This window comes from Cebidichthys violaceus, unplaced genomic scaffold (assembly GCF_023349555.1).
Source record: "Cebidichthys violaceus isolate CVI_PGR_0920_01 unplaced genomic scaffold, fCebVio1.0.p SCAF_5, whole genome shotgun sequence".
NCBI lineage: Eukaryota > Metazoa > Chordata > Actinopteri > Perciformes > Stichaeidae > Cebidichthys > Cebidichthys violaceus.
In genome coordinates this window covers 12,704,550-12,721,555 of record NW_027176705.1, presented here as the reverse complement: position 1 = coordinate 12,721,555, position 17,006 = coordinate 12,704,550, and the positions used below count along the sequence as shown (strand labels likewise).

Here is a 17,006-nt window from a genome sequence, read left to right as displayed (position 1 = left end):
ATTGTTCTCCTAACATGCTTCATTGTGTTGATTCTAAGTGAGTCAGGGACAGTCCTTTTTGTTACTGACGCCATATTTCAGGTGTGGACTCTTTCCTGCCGTAGTGTCTGCAAACACACACAGCTTGACCTGGTGGAAATGCTCCTAGCAGGGCCGTATCCAGGATCTTTTAAATGCTGAGAGTGCAAAGTCTCTTCCGTGCAGCCCCAACCCTATAACCCTTTATAAAAAATAAAGGAATAGTCCAACATTATTATTATTACATTATTTAGATGAGATAATATTTTATTAACAATGGTGTTTTACAGTTTTTATATTACTTTTTTTTACTTATATTACTGCATTTTCATAGATATACATTTAATATATATATATTTCATCTCCCTGCACAATGGTCTTAATGTTTCTTCACAATGGCAGGTATTGAATTCTGGTGGGTAAATTATAGATCCCTTTATTTTCATTTATTTTAAATTGTTGTTCAGTATAAAAAAGGAAACAGTATGTCTGAAGAGGGTCCGTAACCACAATATTGTTTCTATATTTGAATAAATGTGCAGATTTTAAGATTTTTTTATTTGCATTATATTTGTATAGAAAAGATTGTCATATTTGAGAATATTCATTAAAAAAAAATCCCAATTTGCCTTAAAAGTTAAAAACTCTTGTTATTTGTGTGTAATTGTGGAATATAAATTCCTCCTCATCCATTTAGCAGATAAATTGTCCTCAGTTGTGTTGAAGCTATCCCTGACCTTTGTCGACCTCTCAGTCCACCCCCTGTATTCAACCCTCCAACCTTAACTACACTGTCCACTTAACCTCATCACAGCATCACACACACACACACACACACACACACACACACACACACACACACACACACACACACACACCTATTCCCTCCTCAGTCCCAGCTGTGGACGTACCACCTGTAATAATCCAAACGGACTCCTTCCTATACCTGCTTTTCCACTCTCCCCTCTTTTCCTCCTCTGTCCATTTTTCTCCCCCTCTGTCTCTCTCCACTCATCCATACTGACCCATTTCCTCTGCTCGTCATCCCCAGGCCCAGCTGAGCCCCTCATCCCACATACTGTACTCATCCTCCCCCACACCTGTCCCCCAGACACCTAGTGTGTGTGTGTGTGTGTGTGTGTGTGTGTGTGTGTGTGTGTGTGTGTGTGTGTGTGTGTGTGTGTGTGTGTGTGTGTGTGTGTATGTGGGGGGGGGGTATCTTACAAACACTCATCCATCGACTGCAGTCTGACCCTCTGTCTCAAACACACATGCATGCTTACACACACAGCTTGTATACAACCAAATGTACTAACCCAAAATTATGCATTACAAAAATTAAGAGAAAATGTTAAAATGCTGCTGATTCAATCAATTCAGTTTTGCCAGATTTTTGTTAATTGCAATGCTAGCCGCATGAAATATCTGACGACTAGCGGATGGATCATCGTTAATATTTATACATCCCTGACCTTTCCTGTAGCGCCACCAGCAGGTGGTTTTACCCATTGTCAGCATATTATCATGCTGACATCAGCATTTCGCTCAAAGCACCATTGTGTCTAAGTAAAGCCTGTAGGCCCTTAGTTTGTTTAAAAATGCAAAAATGAATTACATTAATTACAACCATTGATTTCTTTCTTTTTTTCTCGATATGTCCTTTTTCTAATCCGTTTTATTCTTAATTAATTAGTTCTGCCTCTCTCCTTGTATGGTCGTGTCTTTTAGGAGACACGGCGATCTACAAAGACGGTGTGTATTGGATTATGGGCCGCAGCAGCGTTGACATCATCAAGAGTGGTGGCTACAAGATTAGTGCACTCGAGGTGGAGCGTCACCTACTGGCTCATCCAGACATCATAGGTAAGAGTGCTCTACAGAGTTAGTCTGTAAGTAGATGATGTTTTTTTAGTTATTGTATTTTGGCTCTGTTCTGTAGCACATTAAGTTAAAGTGTCAAGAAATTAGAGGGCGGTCATCAATAATAGGTCAACACTTATAGGGCTTGTAGCCCTTATAATGGAGTTTAATTTGTTTTAATGCAGTGGAATTTTCTTAATCGTTCCTTAAAATGAATAGACTATCTTAAGAAAAAAAAGACATTTCCTACACTGTCCATCCGATGTGCATGTAAACACCCTCCACTTAAACATTAGAGTCAGCTCCTTTAACCCCAGTTATTATTCCCTTTTAAAATCAATGTGCTGAAGCACAGAGCCAACACAGTGGCAACGTCCTAATACTTACGCACTGCACTGCGAGATGATAGAATTTAAGCAGTTGAAACTTAACAACAACATGTCTGCCTGTCTGTGTGATTTCTAACCTTGCAGATGTGGCTGTGATCGGGGCCCCAGATGCTACATGGGGCCAGAAAGTCACTGCGGTGGTGCAGCTGAAGAATGGGCAGACTATGACCCTGCCAGAGTTAAAGACCTGGGCAAGGTACTGTGACTTTCAGCTAGATAATCTCTCTTTACTAGACACTGCCTGGTGGTTAGCGCTCTGATTCAATTTGACTGTTGTTGTGTGTATACTTGCTGTTATTGTGCGTACTAAATGCATGTCACAGTTTGATCATATTAATGATTAACTATTGTTCACAGACACTAAAGTGTGGAAGAAGCTTGTAAACAGAGGTATAAACCTGCATCCTTCTGTCTAAGGTTGTCTTTAGATAGACAACAGCATTGCATGAAAAAAACACAACCCCTTCATTCGTTTCCAGCAAAAGAAAATGCAGGCTCAGCAAAAAAGTTAAACCCGGCTCAAGTATTATAATCTTTGCGGCAGCAGGTGGTCTCCAAACCGTACCACCAGTGGGGACTGTGACCTGAATAACTTACAACCAATCCACAAACACAAAAAGAGCACCAAATCCCGTTATTACAAAGGAGGACTGACCCTGTCTTGGTTAAATCTTATTACGCTGATTCAAGAAGACAATTTCCGCAGCTCTTTGTCAGTCTGGTGGTAAACAAATGAAGGCTCCTAATGCAGACTCTACAGTTCAGCACACACATCCCCAGCGACCGGCCCTGCAGTCCGCAGATCAATATGAAGGGATGTGAGAGAAAGAGAGGCCAGAGATGGACTAATGAGGGGAGCTGAACGAAAGACAGACGAGCAAAAAAGAAGGAAGATGCGGAGGAAGCGAACAAATGGTTGTTACGAAAGGCTTTGCCTTACGTGCAAACTGATTTTCCTTTTCTGCCCTTTCTAAATGTCAGTAGAGTTTATTTTGTCTAACGCAGACAGTTGGTGGTGACATGCAGCCCTTCGCTTTGGAGCGACTGAAGGCACAAACACTCATCTTTTTCCATTGCCTTCTCTTTTACTCACCCACTATATCATTTTTGTCTTTAATTTTTCCACTTATTTCTTCACTTTCCCACCATCTGTTTTTGTCCACTACACTATATCTCTACTACCCACCTCTACCATTTATTCACAGCTCTGAAGTGTGTGTGTGTGTGTGTGTGTGTGTGTGTGTGTGTGTGTGTGTGTGTGTGTGTGTGTGTGTGTGTGTGTGTGTGTGTGTGGTGTGTCAATCACGGCTGTGGGCCCCATATGGTGTGGGGGTTTTAGATCCTACTGCTGTGGCCTGCTGGTCTAGCATGGTGGCTTACTACTACTGCTTGTGACCCAGGTTAACACACACACACACTCTTACACACACACAGTGTTTGCAGCCAGGGGTGCTGCCAGCGGACAGGCAGTGCCAGCACACGGCCCACTGCTGAGGCCAGGGTGCAGGGCAGAGAGAGAGAGATAAAATGAGACATAAACAAGTAGATGGATGCTCACTCTTCAGTGCCCTGGCTTCAGCTGTCAGTCTGAATCTCTATCACACCCTCTGCGCCCCACACTGCCTTGGACACACACACACACACACACACACACTCACGCACACACAGGCACACTGCCCGGGAGAAATTGGTGACACGAGCGAGCCCCATTACAGAGATGTGTATGTATGCACATATACTCGCTCACACTTTACTCACTGAGTCAGAGAGACGGAGACATCTGCTGAAAGGAGTGTTTGATGGCAGCAGTATGAGTCATTATGCTCACTCGCAGCACAAGCATGCACACACTCACACACTCAGGCACAAACAAACAAACAAACTAGGTTAGAAGATAATAGAAAAGCTCCAGGCTTCAAGACTTGACGTAACAACCGTGCACTCAAAAGCGAAAAAATAAAACACTTTTAATTATCCCAGCCTTCTGTTTTTCTTTTTATTATTTCTTTCTTCTTTTTTTTTTTTTTATTTCATCTCACAGTGATTATATTGTTTTGTACGAGAAGGGAATTGTCTGTGTCTGGAAGGCGAATTGGGGATATTAGGGAGGAGAGCTGCACAGTGTATGAAGGACATTTCTTTTCTTATCTCGACTACTCTGCCACAGGGCTAGCCTTTGTTTTGCAATTGTTTTCTTTTTCTTTTTTTTCCCTTTGTTGTTGCATATGTGTGCGTGTGCATATTCCCATCCATGTGTGCACAGTGATCAGTGTTGTTCTTGTCGTTGTGAATGCCTTTATCTTCCTTTTTGCAGTAAACAATTGGCAGTGTATTAACATCAGTGTTTATTGCAGGGAGCACATGGCACCCTACACCATCCCCACAGGCCTGGTGCTGGTGGAGGAGGTGCCAAGGAATCAGATGGGCAAGGTCAACAAGAAGGACCTCCTGAGACACTTCTTCCCATGACTGGATCTCCTCAATATGTATTGTCAACATAGATGTTCCTGGTGAAAAACTGCAGATGTACGCCACTTCCCGGCTGTCCTTAGATCAGACAAGTATTCCGAGGAAATACGATGTAATGGAAAGAAACACCTCATGGAAAATGACTGAACCTCTGAGGTAACTTAATCATAACTATGAACAGGGCTACAAAGGTAATTCTATTACATTGATTGCCACTTATGCCAAGCGTTGTTTATCAGTTACTGTGCAAGAGAGGTCTGGAAATCATCACTTTGATATGTGATTTATTGAGGCAGTATGAAACGGAACTCCACCAAGAGGACACTAAATGTCTGTCCAGATCGCAACTAGTCCACATTCTCTGAAGTGGTATCAAAAATAGATGGTGGTGGTCAAAGTGGTTCAAATTTAAACTAACCAATATGGATGTGACAGACGTATAATATCTAAGACATTGTCAAGTACTGTTGATTGGTATGCAGCCTAAAATGGCCCACTTTTGTAGGGTTTGTAATTGTAGTGATGTCCCAGTTCCATCATACTGTGTGAACTCTACGCAGGTTGAGTATGTAGTAACTTCACACTGGAGACATCACAAAAGTAAGTATGCTCAAAAAAGTTGTTATGCCGACTTTATGGACACTATCATCCCACAATGGAGTGGACAAAGGAAGTGCAGATGATAGTGAGACAGTTCTTGGAAAACTAAATAATAAGCATAAAATCTTTGGAAAAAACATTTTGCTTTCTCTCTGTGAAGTTCATTTCACTGTGGCACTATTGGTGCAGTTTCTTGATTTCTTGTATACTAACTGCAAAAATCGTGTACTATAAAGATGAATGTATAGTGCATACTTTATACAATTAGTATGTAATATAGAACTGCGACTTAAATGTGATACACTTACATCAAAGTCAATCCTGTTTATGAAATGTCTGCACCCAGAGGAACTGTTCAATCTGCCTTCTTCATGTCCGACACTGACACCGATATGGCAACCTTGAGTATCTGCCGATACCAATCCAATACAGCCTTTTCCCCCTCTTTTGAACAACTGAGCTGTTCATAATACAGTCGTATGGATGCACTTTTCCTAACCTAGCCATCTAAAAAGCATCATGCTTAAACTGTGAAAGAAATATACTATTTTATTTTTTAAACTTTTCCACACACAGAACGTTTAGCAGCATTTTGGATTAGTCAGCAACATTCAAAATTACATTTTGTGCACTTTAAATTAAAGTGCACTTTTGTGTAAAGGACATTATAAGTGTGGCGTAAAATACTTGATATAACTCAACACTCAATGTGGCCTATACCTCAATGACATTTCTTGACATATAGTTAAGGCTAATGGATCGGATCGGATTACACTTTTTTCTATTTTTTTTGTTTCTTGATATCCGATTCAGTGATTTTGGAGCGATACTAATACTGAGCGTTGGATGGGCATGTGCTTTCCATCAACCAGATGTTCAACTGTTCTCATAAAATTTGCTAGAACACAGCGGTACCTATTGGTGAAGAGTGTTTTGGTGTATTTTAAAATGGTTTGATCAGAGAATACTAATGGACACATTTGGTGGTAGAGCGGTGTGACCAGAATCAAAAAGCATTCTTAATTAAATAGCACTAAACAAAATAAAAGACACTGTGGCGGTAGAGAGGAGACTGAAATGTGATCAGTGACAAAACACTTAGTGTGAGCATTGTTCACACGCTGGTGCACTTGAAATAACAGTTTATCTGAAAAGTTAAAAAAAAAGTACAAAATAGAAATGAAGAAGTGTTTTGGAGTTATTTTTGTCTGCTACTTTTACTACAGTGTAGTCACACTTGTTTTCTCTGTGCTTGTGTGTGTGTGTGTGTGTGTGTGTGTGTGTGTGTGTGTGTGTGTGCGCGTGTGCGTGCAGCTGTGGTTACACAGGTGTGATGAGAGCCTGAAGGCGGATTCTCTAGCAAGGCACAACACCACAGCTGGACGCCCCGCACTCCATCTGACTAACCCTCTCTCTCCGCTCGCTCTTCTCACCTCTCATCCTTTCTCATCACCATTTCTCCAACACTTCACCTCTTCTGTCTTCATCACAAGCCAAAACAGATTGCAGTAGCACCGGGACCAACTTGACTGTGAAGACTCCTTTTGAATGAGCCCTGGCGCGCTGCCAGAATAGGCAGTGTGTGTGTGTGTGTGTGTGTGTGTGTGTGTGTGTGTGTGTGTGTGTGTGTGTGTGTGTGTGTGTGTGTGTGTGTGTGTGTGTGTGAGTGAGAGGGGATGTAAGAAAAGGCACAGAGAGGAGCAAACGCATGAAGCGGAACTGTGAGAGAAATTGAAGCCTTAACAAGAGCTGGCTCAAGAAAGTTGATAGAAGAGAGGCGGATGACAGAAATGAAGATATAGAAGAAAGTCAGCGTAGGATTATGAGCGAGATGATATGCAAAGGATTTGGAGATAAAGGAGAAAGGCTCTAAAATACGGTTGAGATAAACAGTCGTGATGAACAGCCAGAGAGCTGGAGATGGAAAGAAACACAAGTGCAACCCCAGCCGATACAACCTCCTGTCCACACACACACACACACACACACACACACACACACATACACACACACACACACACACACACACACACACACACACTTGTCCGCCCACAGTCACCAGAGACCTGATTAAGAGAGCAGAGCTATCGATCTGTGGGCTGGCAGGCTAGGATGGATGAGCAGGCAGGGCTGCAAGAGCACCAGAGGACAGCTTCAGTGCCCCCAAATCCCCCCGCCGCCCCACCCAACCACCCACGCCAGACCTGGGAGTCGGCCAGGGCCACGGGCAGGAGGGCTGGGGCTGCCACGCCGAGGCTGCAGCTAGCAGCAGTGGGTCAAAATGAAAACTGAAGAGCGTAGAGCTGGTGTGTAGTAATAGATACACTTTACTGTAGGTATGTGTGTGTGTGTGTGTGTGTGTGTTTAGGGGGGGGGGGGGGGCACTAAGGACGGGTTCCAGTGCCTCCTTGGTGCACAAAAGGGGGGAAGGGAAGCTAGTGGATATTCCCTGGACTCGAGCTTGATGGAGTACTCGTGCCCTTGAACTTCATCCACCTCCCTTTCTCAAACACACACACACACACACACACACACACACCCACACACACACAGTCAAACTGTCCCGTCCTGTGTTTGCTGGAGCATGGTGAGGGTGGTTGTCTGCAGATGGCTGCTTATTGGGCCCCAGGGTCCGGGAGGCTGGGTTATGGGGGACACCGGTGAGGTTGTTTATGTGTTCGAGACACTTAGAGAGATTGGGTAGAATGACAAAGGTTTAAAAATAGTAGGCAATGTTGTAAGGAGATGACGGGAGAGTTTACATTGTCATGTTGTTTTGGTGTCTTTTTACTTTGTCACAATTTCACTTCTAATGTAAAACTTCTGCCTCAAAAATGATATTTATTTACCTTCCTAGATTAGTGTATCTATCTTTTCAGACGATGGACACATTAGGTTATAGCAGGAGCCAGCTGGCATCACAAGCTAACAACAGATTGAAACAGTATTAGATTTCAAAGTGAGATTTTTTTGTTTATTACATCCAGCACACTGATTGAATGCCAGCTCATTCAATCATTGATTCATTTTCTGTACCCGCTTCTCAGCATCGTATCCCAGCATACACCTGGTTGAAGGCAGACAGAAAAGCTTGACAGCATGCAACTTTGTCATGGGGCTGACGGAGACCTCTGTACAATCAATCAAGTTGTTATGAACAGAACAAAGGACACAAGGACAGGTATGAACTATCTATATCGATATTTTCTAAACAAAAAGTCACAAAGGGCTTCAGAATAAGAGCAATTAAAGAGCAACTGAACACCAGCTGATGCCCAGTGGTTTAACCTCCAGAGTGTGTCGGTACACGATGACATCACGGTTGTGTGTGGTTACAGGTGCAACGGGACCCTTCTGACCACACCCAGTGGTGCTGCTGAAAAACAATGACATTTTAGGGAAATACTTATTCGCTTTCTTACCAAGAGTTAAATGAGAAGATTGATATTGATCTTCTCACGTAACTCTCAGGAAGAAAGCGAATAAGAGAGAGTTTTAGGCTACTATATGGACACAACAGTTCAGAAATGCAAGCGTAATATTTAAGCATCACAAAGCAGCCAATGCAGAGAGGTCAACACTGTAGTATTATGCTCCTTGTTCTCTGAGGATTTGCATTTGCACTTGTGCATACAGGACGCGGCTTTGAAGCTCATCCTCTGTCACTCTGACTCCACAGAGGTCTCGGTCTGCCCGTCATTCTGCTGTGAACATGAAAGCCATCCATCATATAGGATTCTGGAGGAGAAAGAAGTTCCTCCCTCTTCTCTTTGAACACCAACTGCATAATAAACAGGTCAGACTGAAGTAATGAGCCACAGACACACAGTAGCCTCTGAATTTGTGGCAGCACTTACACACTGCCGCTGTGTTGTACATTGCCGTCACAAACAGAAAATCAGGCTTCAATTATACAGTCAAACATTACCATGTGCACTCTTTTGACAATCACAAAAGGCTTCGGGCCTGCAGCTACTTGATCAACATGACAGGCTTTATGGATGTAAGTGGGTAGAGAGAGGAGTGATGGGAGGATGACAGGCAAGGCTCTTCAGCCCCAGGGACACCCTGAGTATACAGTACACACACATACAAACACACATCAGTGAATCCAGAACCCCACCAGGTCTGTGTGGGTGCGTAACCGATGCTTGTAGTGGCAGGTTGTTGTTTACATGGAGCTCATGTTTATTCTAAAGCTACTTACACCTCACTGGCTCAGCCTCGGGCTTCGTTCTTGTGAAACTCCCGCTGACTCGCTCTCTGTTTTCTCATTGCCTTTTTCTCTGTTGACCTTTTTCCCCTCTCTCTTTCTCTCTCTCTCTCTGTCTCTCTCTCTCTCTCTCTCTCTCTTTCGCCCATTTTTTCCTGTCTGTCCCTCTGTTAATTATGTTTTTCTCATTTTCTGTGATGTTCCAAAACATGTCTTTGAAATGAAGGCGATGACGAATCAAGCTATCCTGCTTATTTGCTCTGCAGCACCACTTCTGTGTCAAGTTCAGTTTACTTACTAATTAAGTACAACTCTAAGGTACTTAATATTACATAAAATTATATGTACAAATTAATTATAATAGTACAAAATACAACTTGCATAATAATAAAGCAGTAATAATGATCCAAGATATATTGATCTAACTATGTAAGGAACCATTCTGCAAAATGTAATGTATATTTTTATATTGTGGTATTCTTACTTTTTCTTAAAGGGGAAATATCATGAAAAACTCAACTTTCAGTGCTTGTGCACATACATTTGGGTATCTGAAGCGCCAACCAACCCACAAACTGTGAAATACGATAACAGTCAGTTTTCACTTACGGCTTGAAAATTAAGTTTCTGCAAAGGTACGCCAGATTTTTCTCTCAAGCCAATCAGAGCAGACTGGGTTTTTTTCAGGAAGGGTTCTTAAAGAGACAGGCGCTAAAACGGAGCGTATCAGACAGAGGGTGAATACAGGTATAATCAGACAGACAGTATGAGAAAAATGTTTGGTTTTTCAACATTACACATGTATTCATGTTCTAGTATAAACCCAAAAAACAAGCATGAACATGAAAATGAGAATGACATGTCTCCTTTAAAAAAATTGTTTTTTTAAGACTCTTTCCGTAACTGTCTGTCTTTGCACACGATCACAGCTAAAAAAGTTTTTGCGGGGGAAAAAAAACTGAAAAATACAGAATCAATAGTGAATTATCATGTTCTAGCTCTCATAACTCGGCCCACTCAACAATGGAGAGAGACAAGGTCATGAGAGAATAAATAGCAGGCAGACTAGCTAATGATCTATCATCCTGGACAAGCGGCTGCACCCGAGAGCGGGCTGGCTGACAAGATCATTAATAAAAGCTGCTGGGAGAGTGATCGATCGGCTTGATGGATGATCAGAGCCACAAATACTATAAAACACCTGGATGTCAAGCCTCGTCTCTTTGAAGAGAGGGGGGGGGGGGGCTTAAAAAAAATCCAGAGCCCAACAGGGAGTCGTCAGCGGGGATCAAACCCTGACGCTCCACCTCCGTACTGCTCTGAAAAAAATGAATTCAGAGCCGCATGTATGATTTTGTGCGTAACTGTGCAGTATATCTCTGTGTATGATGCAGTCAGTGTGTGTTGTAGTCCACAGAAGCTCAGTGTGAGAGCATCAGTGTAATTTGAGGTAGATCAGGGAGTCAGCAGGTGTCGTGCTGTACAGCCTGCTGCAGCGGTCCGCCGTGGTGTAATAGGAGGTATTTATTATTGACGTGCTCCCCTCACACCATTACTGAGCTCTGTGGTGGTAATCTATGTGTGTACTACGTATCTGCACTCCCTCCTCCATCTCTCCTCTTTCCCCCTGCTCTATCTGTAGTATCTGCCAGTGTGTTACAGTGTCTCTTTTTGTCATCTACACACACACACACACACACACACACACACACAGAGGCCTTACTCAGCAGTTCATCTTGATTCCTAATCTTTTCAGTGAGAGAGAGAATGAGTTCAGAAGGAGTGTAGTCTCCTCGCATGGCTGCGTGTATCAATATCTGTACATTGATCTGGCCGCGCCTCTCCTCCCCTATTCGTCCAAATATAGATTGGTTTTCCCAGCAGGTATCTGTGCCTAGAATCTGACTGATGGGCGGAGAGCGTAAGGGAGGGTGTATCGAACCAAGGTGTCCCACATGCCACTAGAGTGTGTTAGACCGCTAAGCAAAAAGCAAAGAGGAAAGGAGGGGCGAGGTTGCACTTCATACAAGTCAAACAGACACTGGAGTGACACTCTTATCAGTTTCTGAATCGATGCAGTGGCAAAGATAAAGGTGTGTAGGGTTCCAACTATCATTTTTAACCGCCCCATTATCGCTTTTAGATTCATCCATTAATTGTATAGTCAATAAAATAGTGAAAAATGCCCATCACAATTGTTTTTTCCAACTTCCAAATAAGTTTAATGTTATAAAACACAGAAAAGCAAATCCTCACACTTGATAAGCTGAAACTAAATTTATATCGATTGATTTTCTTTTGATCGATTAATGATTTATTGTTTCAGCACCAAAGGTGTGCAAACAGGATTTAGATGGGATGGGTGTTTTGCTAAACATTCCTACAGTGTACACCTCGGGTCTTAAGAGGCCCGATACTCAAGTAACACAGGTTTAGCAACAAATTAAATTCAACGTTTCAGAACATAGCATTACTTTTACAAAAGCCTCAAAATGTTTGTTGATTTTGCCAATAATTACCTTTTTTTTCTCAACAACTTTTAGATGCCAAAAAACGTTATTTTCAAAACGTGTTGATATATTTCAATGTCACGTGTTATGTTTTGTGTATATTAACCCACTCACTGTGTCAGTGACTTACCATACACAAACCAGTCAGCGCAGTATAACAACATCACAGTCACAACAAAGAAACTCTTACAAAAAAATAATTTATGCATCATTTTTAAAGTAATTAGGTTGTGGAATAGCAAGAACTGGGTAAGGAACAAACAATTTATATTATAATAATATGTATTCAGCTGTTGTACTTTCTGTTAATAAATGAAAGCATGAACTTAGTGGATAAACTCTATGCATTAAATAAAAAAGGTCGTAATCTGATTTAAGATAGCGTGTGTGTGTGTGTGTGTGTGTGTGTGTGTGTGTGTGTGTGTGTGTGTGTGTGTGTGTGTGTGTGTGTGTGTGTGTGAGGGTTAAGGAGATGTGTTATGTGTGAATGCATTTCGTCTGTATGTGTCTGTGCTGTTGCCATCAGTGCCTGACCATAAATCAGAGGCCCTCAGGCCGTGGGATAGCCCAGCTCGTGGCTCCATGTGTAATTACAAAGCTGACATTTAAACAGCAGCAGCCATATTTCACTCTCGCAAGCGCTGGACGCAGAGTGGTCTACGGATGGAGTAAAAGTTTTCAACTAGAAAAAAAAAAAAAAAAAAAAGAGACAGGAAAAAATCAATAAGAGATAGAATGCATTCTAATGCCTTGTTAATGGACCCGCATATTAATTATTCAACGGTGGCCATTTTGTCTGCTCATTAAAGTGGCAGCTGGGAGGAGAAATGTTCTGCATTACTCTGCCCTGCTCTGCTCGTGGCAGCGTTATTACCACATTCTCAGTTTGCGCTGCTTATCCTCCCATAACATTGATTTGGATCTGTTGGTTTGACACACGTCCATATTGTGTCTGTGTCACTTGGCCTGCTGCGCTGTTTCTATAAGAGATGTTATCTCTGTCACATCCAGCAGATTTTTATTTAAAGGTCAAATGCACCATGAAATGTCATCTGTAACGTAATCAAAATAGTTCACCTCAGTCATGGCATGTCATGTCAATCATTTTGGGGGAATGTTGGAAAATCATCACGCAGGCTCAAGTAAACGATGCAGAATGAGGCAAAGTGTGAATATAAAAACTGTCAATTACATCATCTGATAACACCGGCTCTGTGCCGTGGCTCAAAGCTGTCTCTTAGAAGTGACTCATTTTTCTATGAAACAGGATCACATGATCTGAACATCCTGATCGTTGATATTGATAATATGTTAATAAAGTAGATAATCTATGTATTTCCCTTGAAACGCTGTTAAATAAAGCCAAGAAAGATTTGTTTCAATTTGAAATAATGTTTTAAAGTAAATCTATAATTATTATTTCACTGAATGGCATGATCTGTTGTGTACACCATAGTATAGTGACATAGTATATAGTGACATATGCTGATTTAAAAGCTGCTGCAAACAAGATTAATTCTCCCAATGCTTGAATTGTCACTTGTGAGTGAAACTTCAGTAAAAGTACAAGGAAATTCAAACAGAGTTTTGCACGACAATTCGCAGCGATCGTGTGGTATTATGGTATTGAAAAAGCCATTAATCCAGGAGGGGCCAGTCGTGTTGAGGATGAGTTTGAAGGCGACTATTGGCAGGGCTGGCCAGGATAGGCGATGTATTTGAGGTGGAGGCTGTGAGACAGGGGAGAATTAAAATTCCTCCTTGGCCTGCTGTCAACCTGCGTCTGCTGACTGCTCAGAGGAGCTGCTGCGTGACGGGATTCCTAATGACACTGCAGCAGAGCCATTGCCACAAATTGCTTTGACTTGATTTATTTCTCCTTTTACACCCCTCCACTCACCACCACCACCTCCACCACCCAGCCACCCACCACAGCTCCTCCTTCTTCCTCCCAACATCACTGTTCAACCATTCAGTCTCTCTCTCTCTCTCTCTCTCTGTCTCTCTCTCTCTCTCTCTCTCTCTGTCTTTCTCTCTCTCTCTCTCTCTCTCTCTCTCTCTCTCTCTCTCTCTCTCTCTCTATCTCTCTGTCTTCAGAGACACACACTGTGTGCACATGGGGTACCATATCCTCTTCAGCACCACGCCAGTGGCACGGAACATCTGTCTCTAGGTCCCCCTGCCACACAGTGTTAGAGTCAGGGTAGGTCGCTCACTCGACTGGCCAGTCTGGAAAGGCCTGTGGGCAGAGCAGGGCAGGACTGGCTCGCATATGAGGGCGTCCAGGCGGAAACTTGTCCCCAGGTCCATCCTGCTTTCCCTGCCTCATGCCATTTGTATCCGTGTGTGTGTGTGTGTGTGTGTCTGTGTTTGTGTGGAGATTTTGTAAGCACAGACAGAGATTTTATAGGTCAGGGGGCACTAAGGCATCAAAAACAACTAAAGGCTGCTTCTATGTGTCCTCTCGCTCCGTCCGTCTTTTGCTGAGCGTCACCCTGATGCATGTGTCTTTCTGTTTGACTTTGTGAAATTTGTGTTTGCCGCGCACAAACCTTGCGTGTGTGCTTCTCGTTCTTGCAGAAGTGCATAACTAGCAGCGATGCATCCCTGTGCTCAGTCGCTGTTTGGCCAGTTTTAATCTCCTTACATTTAGACTGTTTAAATAGTCTCAGTTCAGTTAAGTTCCTATTTACCTAACCAAAGTGGAATGCTATCAGAGGCAGCAGACAGTAGTGTGCCAGTCACACTGCAGATAGCTCCTTCATGCAGCGACAGCCCAGATAAGGGGGAATGGGGGGAAAGTACTGTTTAATCAAATAGTGGAGGGAATAGGGAATGAGCGCAAGGAGCGTGGTCTAGGTTATCCTTGCTGTTCATGAATCCAAGTGTGTAAAGTTCTACTTAAAGACACAGTGAGCAGGTTTTTCCTAAAAGTTGTTAGATTGATACAAAAACAATCCTTCTCAATCATCCTTTGACCATTTAGAAGTTTGTAGTGGTGTTTTTTATCTTTCCCTTTCTTTTCATTTTGCTGTGTTCAGGACGTTTCCGGGCTTCAACCTTTATAAAGACGTATCCAGATCGTAGGTTACTAAAATGGCGGACACAGCTCCGAAAAAGTAAATATAGCAATGCCAAACGCCAAGCAGACAAAGCTTGTTCCAAAACAAGAGTGGATCTGTGGTTGTCTTTTTTCTTACTGCCGAGCACCCTAACCCTTTGTTGAGCCGGAGAGGTGAGGCCAACTTTAAATGTTGTGTTTACAAACCGCAACTGACAAATCCTATTTATTGTGCCAGTGAAACGGAAGTTAGAGCGTCTTTAGCTTCTGTTCTGTGACGTATCCCCCAGTAAAACAGAATATTTAAACGGTGTACATTTACAAAAGGGATTTAATTCAAATGTATTTGTATTTGATTTGGCCGCTAGAAAGTGGGCAGGCTTAGAATGTAGCGCAATTATGTTAAGAAGAAAGATGATTGCATTTTGAATTTTTTATGTTTTATTTTTGCAAATTTAAAACATTTTGCTGTAATTAAGTGTTTGCAAGGAAACAATGTAAACAGGAAGTCTCTTCCGAATCTCAAGGTCTAACATAACTGCTAAATATAACTGTTTTAGAGCGGCCCAAAAGATATATTAAAGTTAACTGCTGATCCTTTGTAAATGTAGGTGACTTGGGCTTTGTAATATTTGTAAACACATACATGGATAAGAATGTGTGTGGCAGATTTAGCAGTATTCATGCAGTCTAGAGTAAGAGTGAAATATCTGATTCTGCTAACCTAGCCTATTTAGCTAGTGGTTAGCGTTAGTCATGTAGTCTGACGTTTTGTAATTTGAGGTTATTACAAGTATTTAAATTCTTCTCAGCCACATAGTTATCAAACAGCATTTTGACCAAGTGTCAGGTCAGATATTTCACCAATATTTCATATAGTTATTTTTTTGACTTTTCACTCTGAACATGTCATGTACAGTATTAGCAAGCTAATATTCGCTTGGTCAGTTGGTTTAATTAGCTACATGGGTTAGTGGGTGTAAATCAATAGGCTAACAACTCACCTTCTGTGAGAGCTAATTAGTTTGTTTGTGTTGTGCAACCGATTTAACTTGAGTGATGCGTAAATCTCAACTTAGTCAACACTTAAGTTATAACCAAGCCAAGTTTGAACTTATAAAGAGCGAGTGAAAAAAGCTACTGAGACATTTTGATTCTACTCTCTCTGTCTTCTTCTTGAATTTCTCCCGCTTTTTCTCCCCCAATCACTCCATTTCGAGTTCTATACCTGTCTCTCTCTTTCCATATCCATCCATCTTTTTCCATGCCCTTTTCAGGAGGTGCGGCATTTATCATCTTTATGCCTGGAGGTTTGAGGGCCATGCATTGGCCTGATAGATGGGCTAGCCACTGATGTGCAGCCACCTCAGGAGACACAAACCAGACAGCTATTTAGTAGCTGAACAAGACACATTGCTTTTCTTTTATTGTTTTCAAACTGCAAAGATGTGTGTGTAGGGGTGTGTTTGGGTGGTTTGAGGGCGGTTTAAGAGGAGGAGGAGGAAGGAAAAAAAACAAAATAACAGATGCTCCCTGGCTGTCCAGAAAAATGTAGCAACTGTGCACAAGATGGGCCATTATCCATCTTGTGTATCACTATGTTGTTGACAAATCAATGGCTCTGACAGTGATGACTCTGTGTTACAGCAAACATAAAGCACTCAGACAGTCTCCCTGCCTTCTATGGAGACTGCAGCAAGGGAGCACTCGGGGCAAGGGTACTCATAGCCAGGAGGGGTGTGTGTGTGTGTGTGTGTGTGTGTGTGTGTGTGTGTGATTGTCTGTGTTTGTGTTAGCTCGTGACAGGGAGAGTTTTCATTTAGCGTATATATGTGTTTTTTGTGCTTGCTTGCAGGTGTGCTTGTGAAAACGTAATGTAGACACAC

At 42.2% G+C, this 17,006-nt stretch overlaps 1 protein-coding gene across 2 annotated transcripts in view; it reads left to right on the top strand.

Moving 5' to 3' along the window:
- The window catches only part of acsf3 (acyl-CoA synthetase family member 3), a 31,683-nt gene extending 25,433 nt beyond the window's left edge, over positions 1 to 6,250 (top strand). For both annotated transcript variants that reach the window (XM_068731104.1, XM_068731103.1), the window contains 3 exons: positions 1,747 to 1,881; positions 2,352 to 2,463; positions 4,622 to 6,250. In XM_068731104.1, the coding sequence (XP_068587205.1) occupies positions 1,747 to 1,881; positions 2,352 to 2,463; positions 4,622 to 4,736 (362 nt within the window). In that variant the 3' untranslated portion in view covers positions 4,737 to 6,250. The remainder of the gene's footprint in view (positions 1 to 1,746; positions 1,882 to 2,351; positions 2,464 to 4,621) is intronic.
- Positions 6,251 to 17,006: the final 10,756 nt, after the last annotated feature.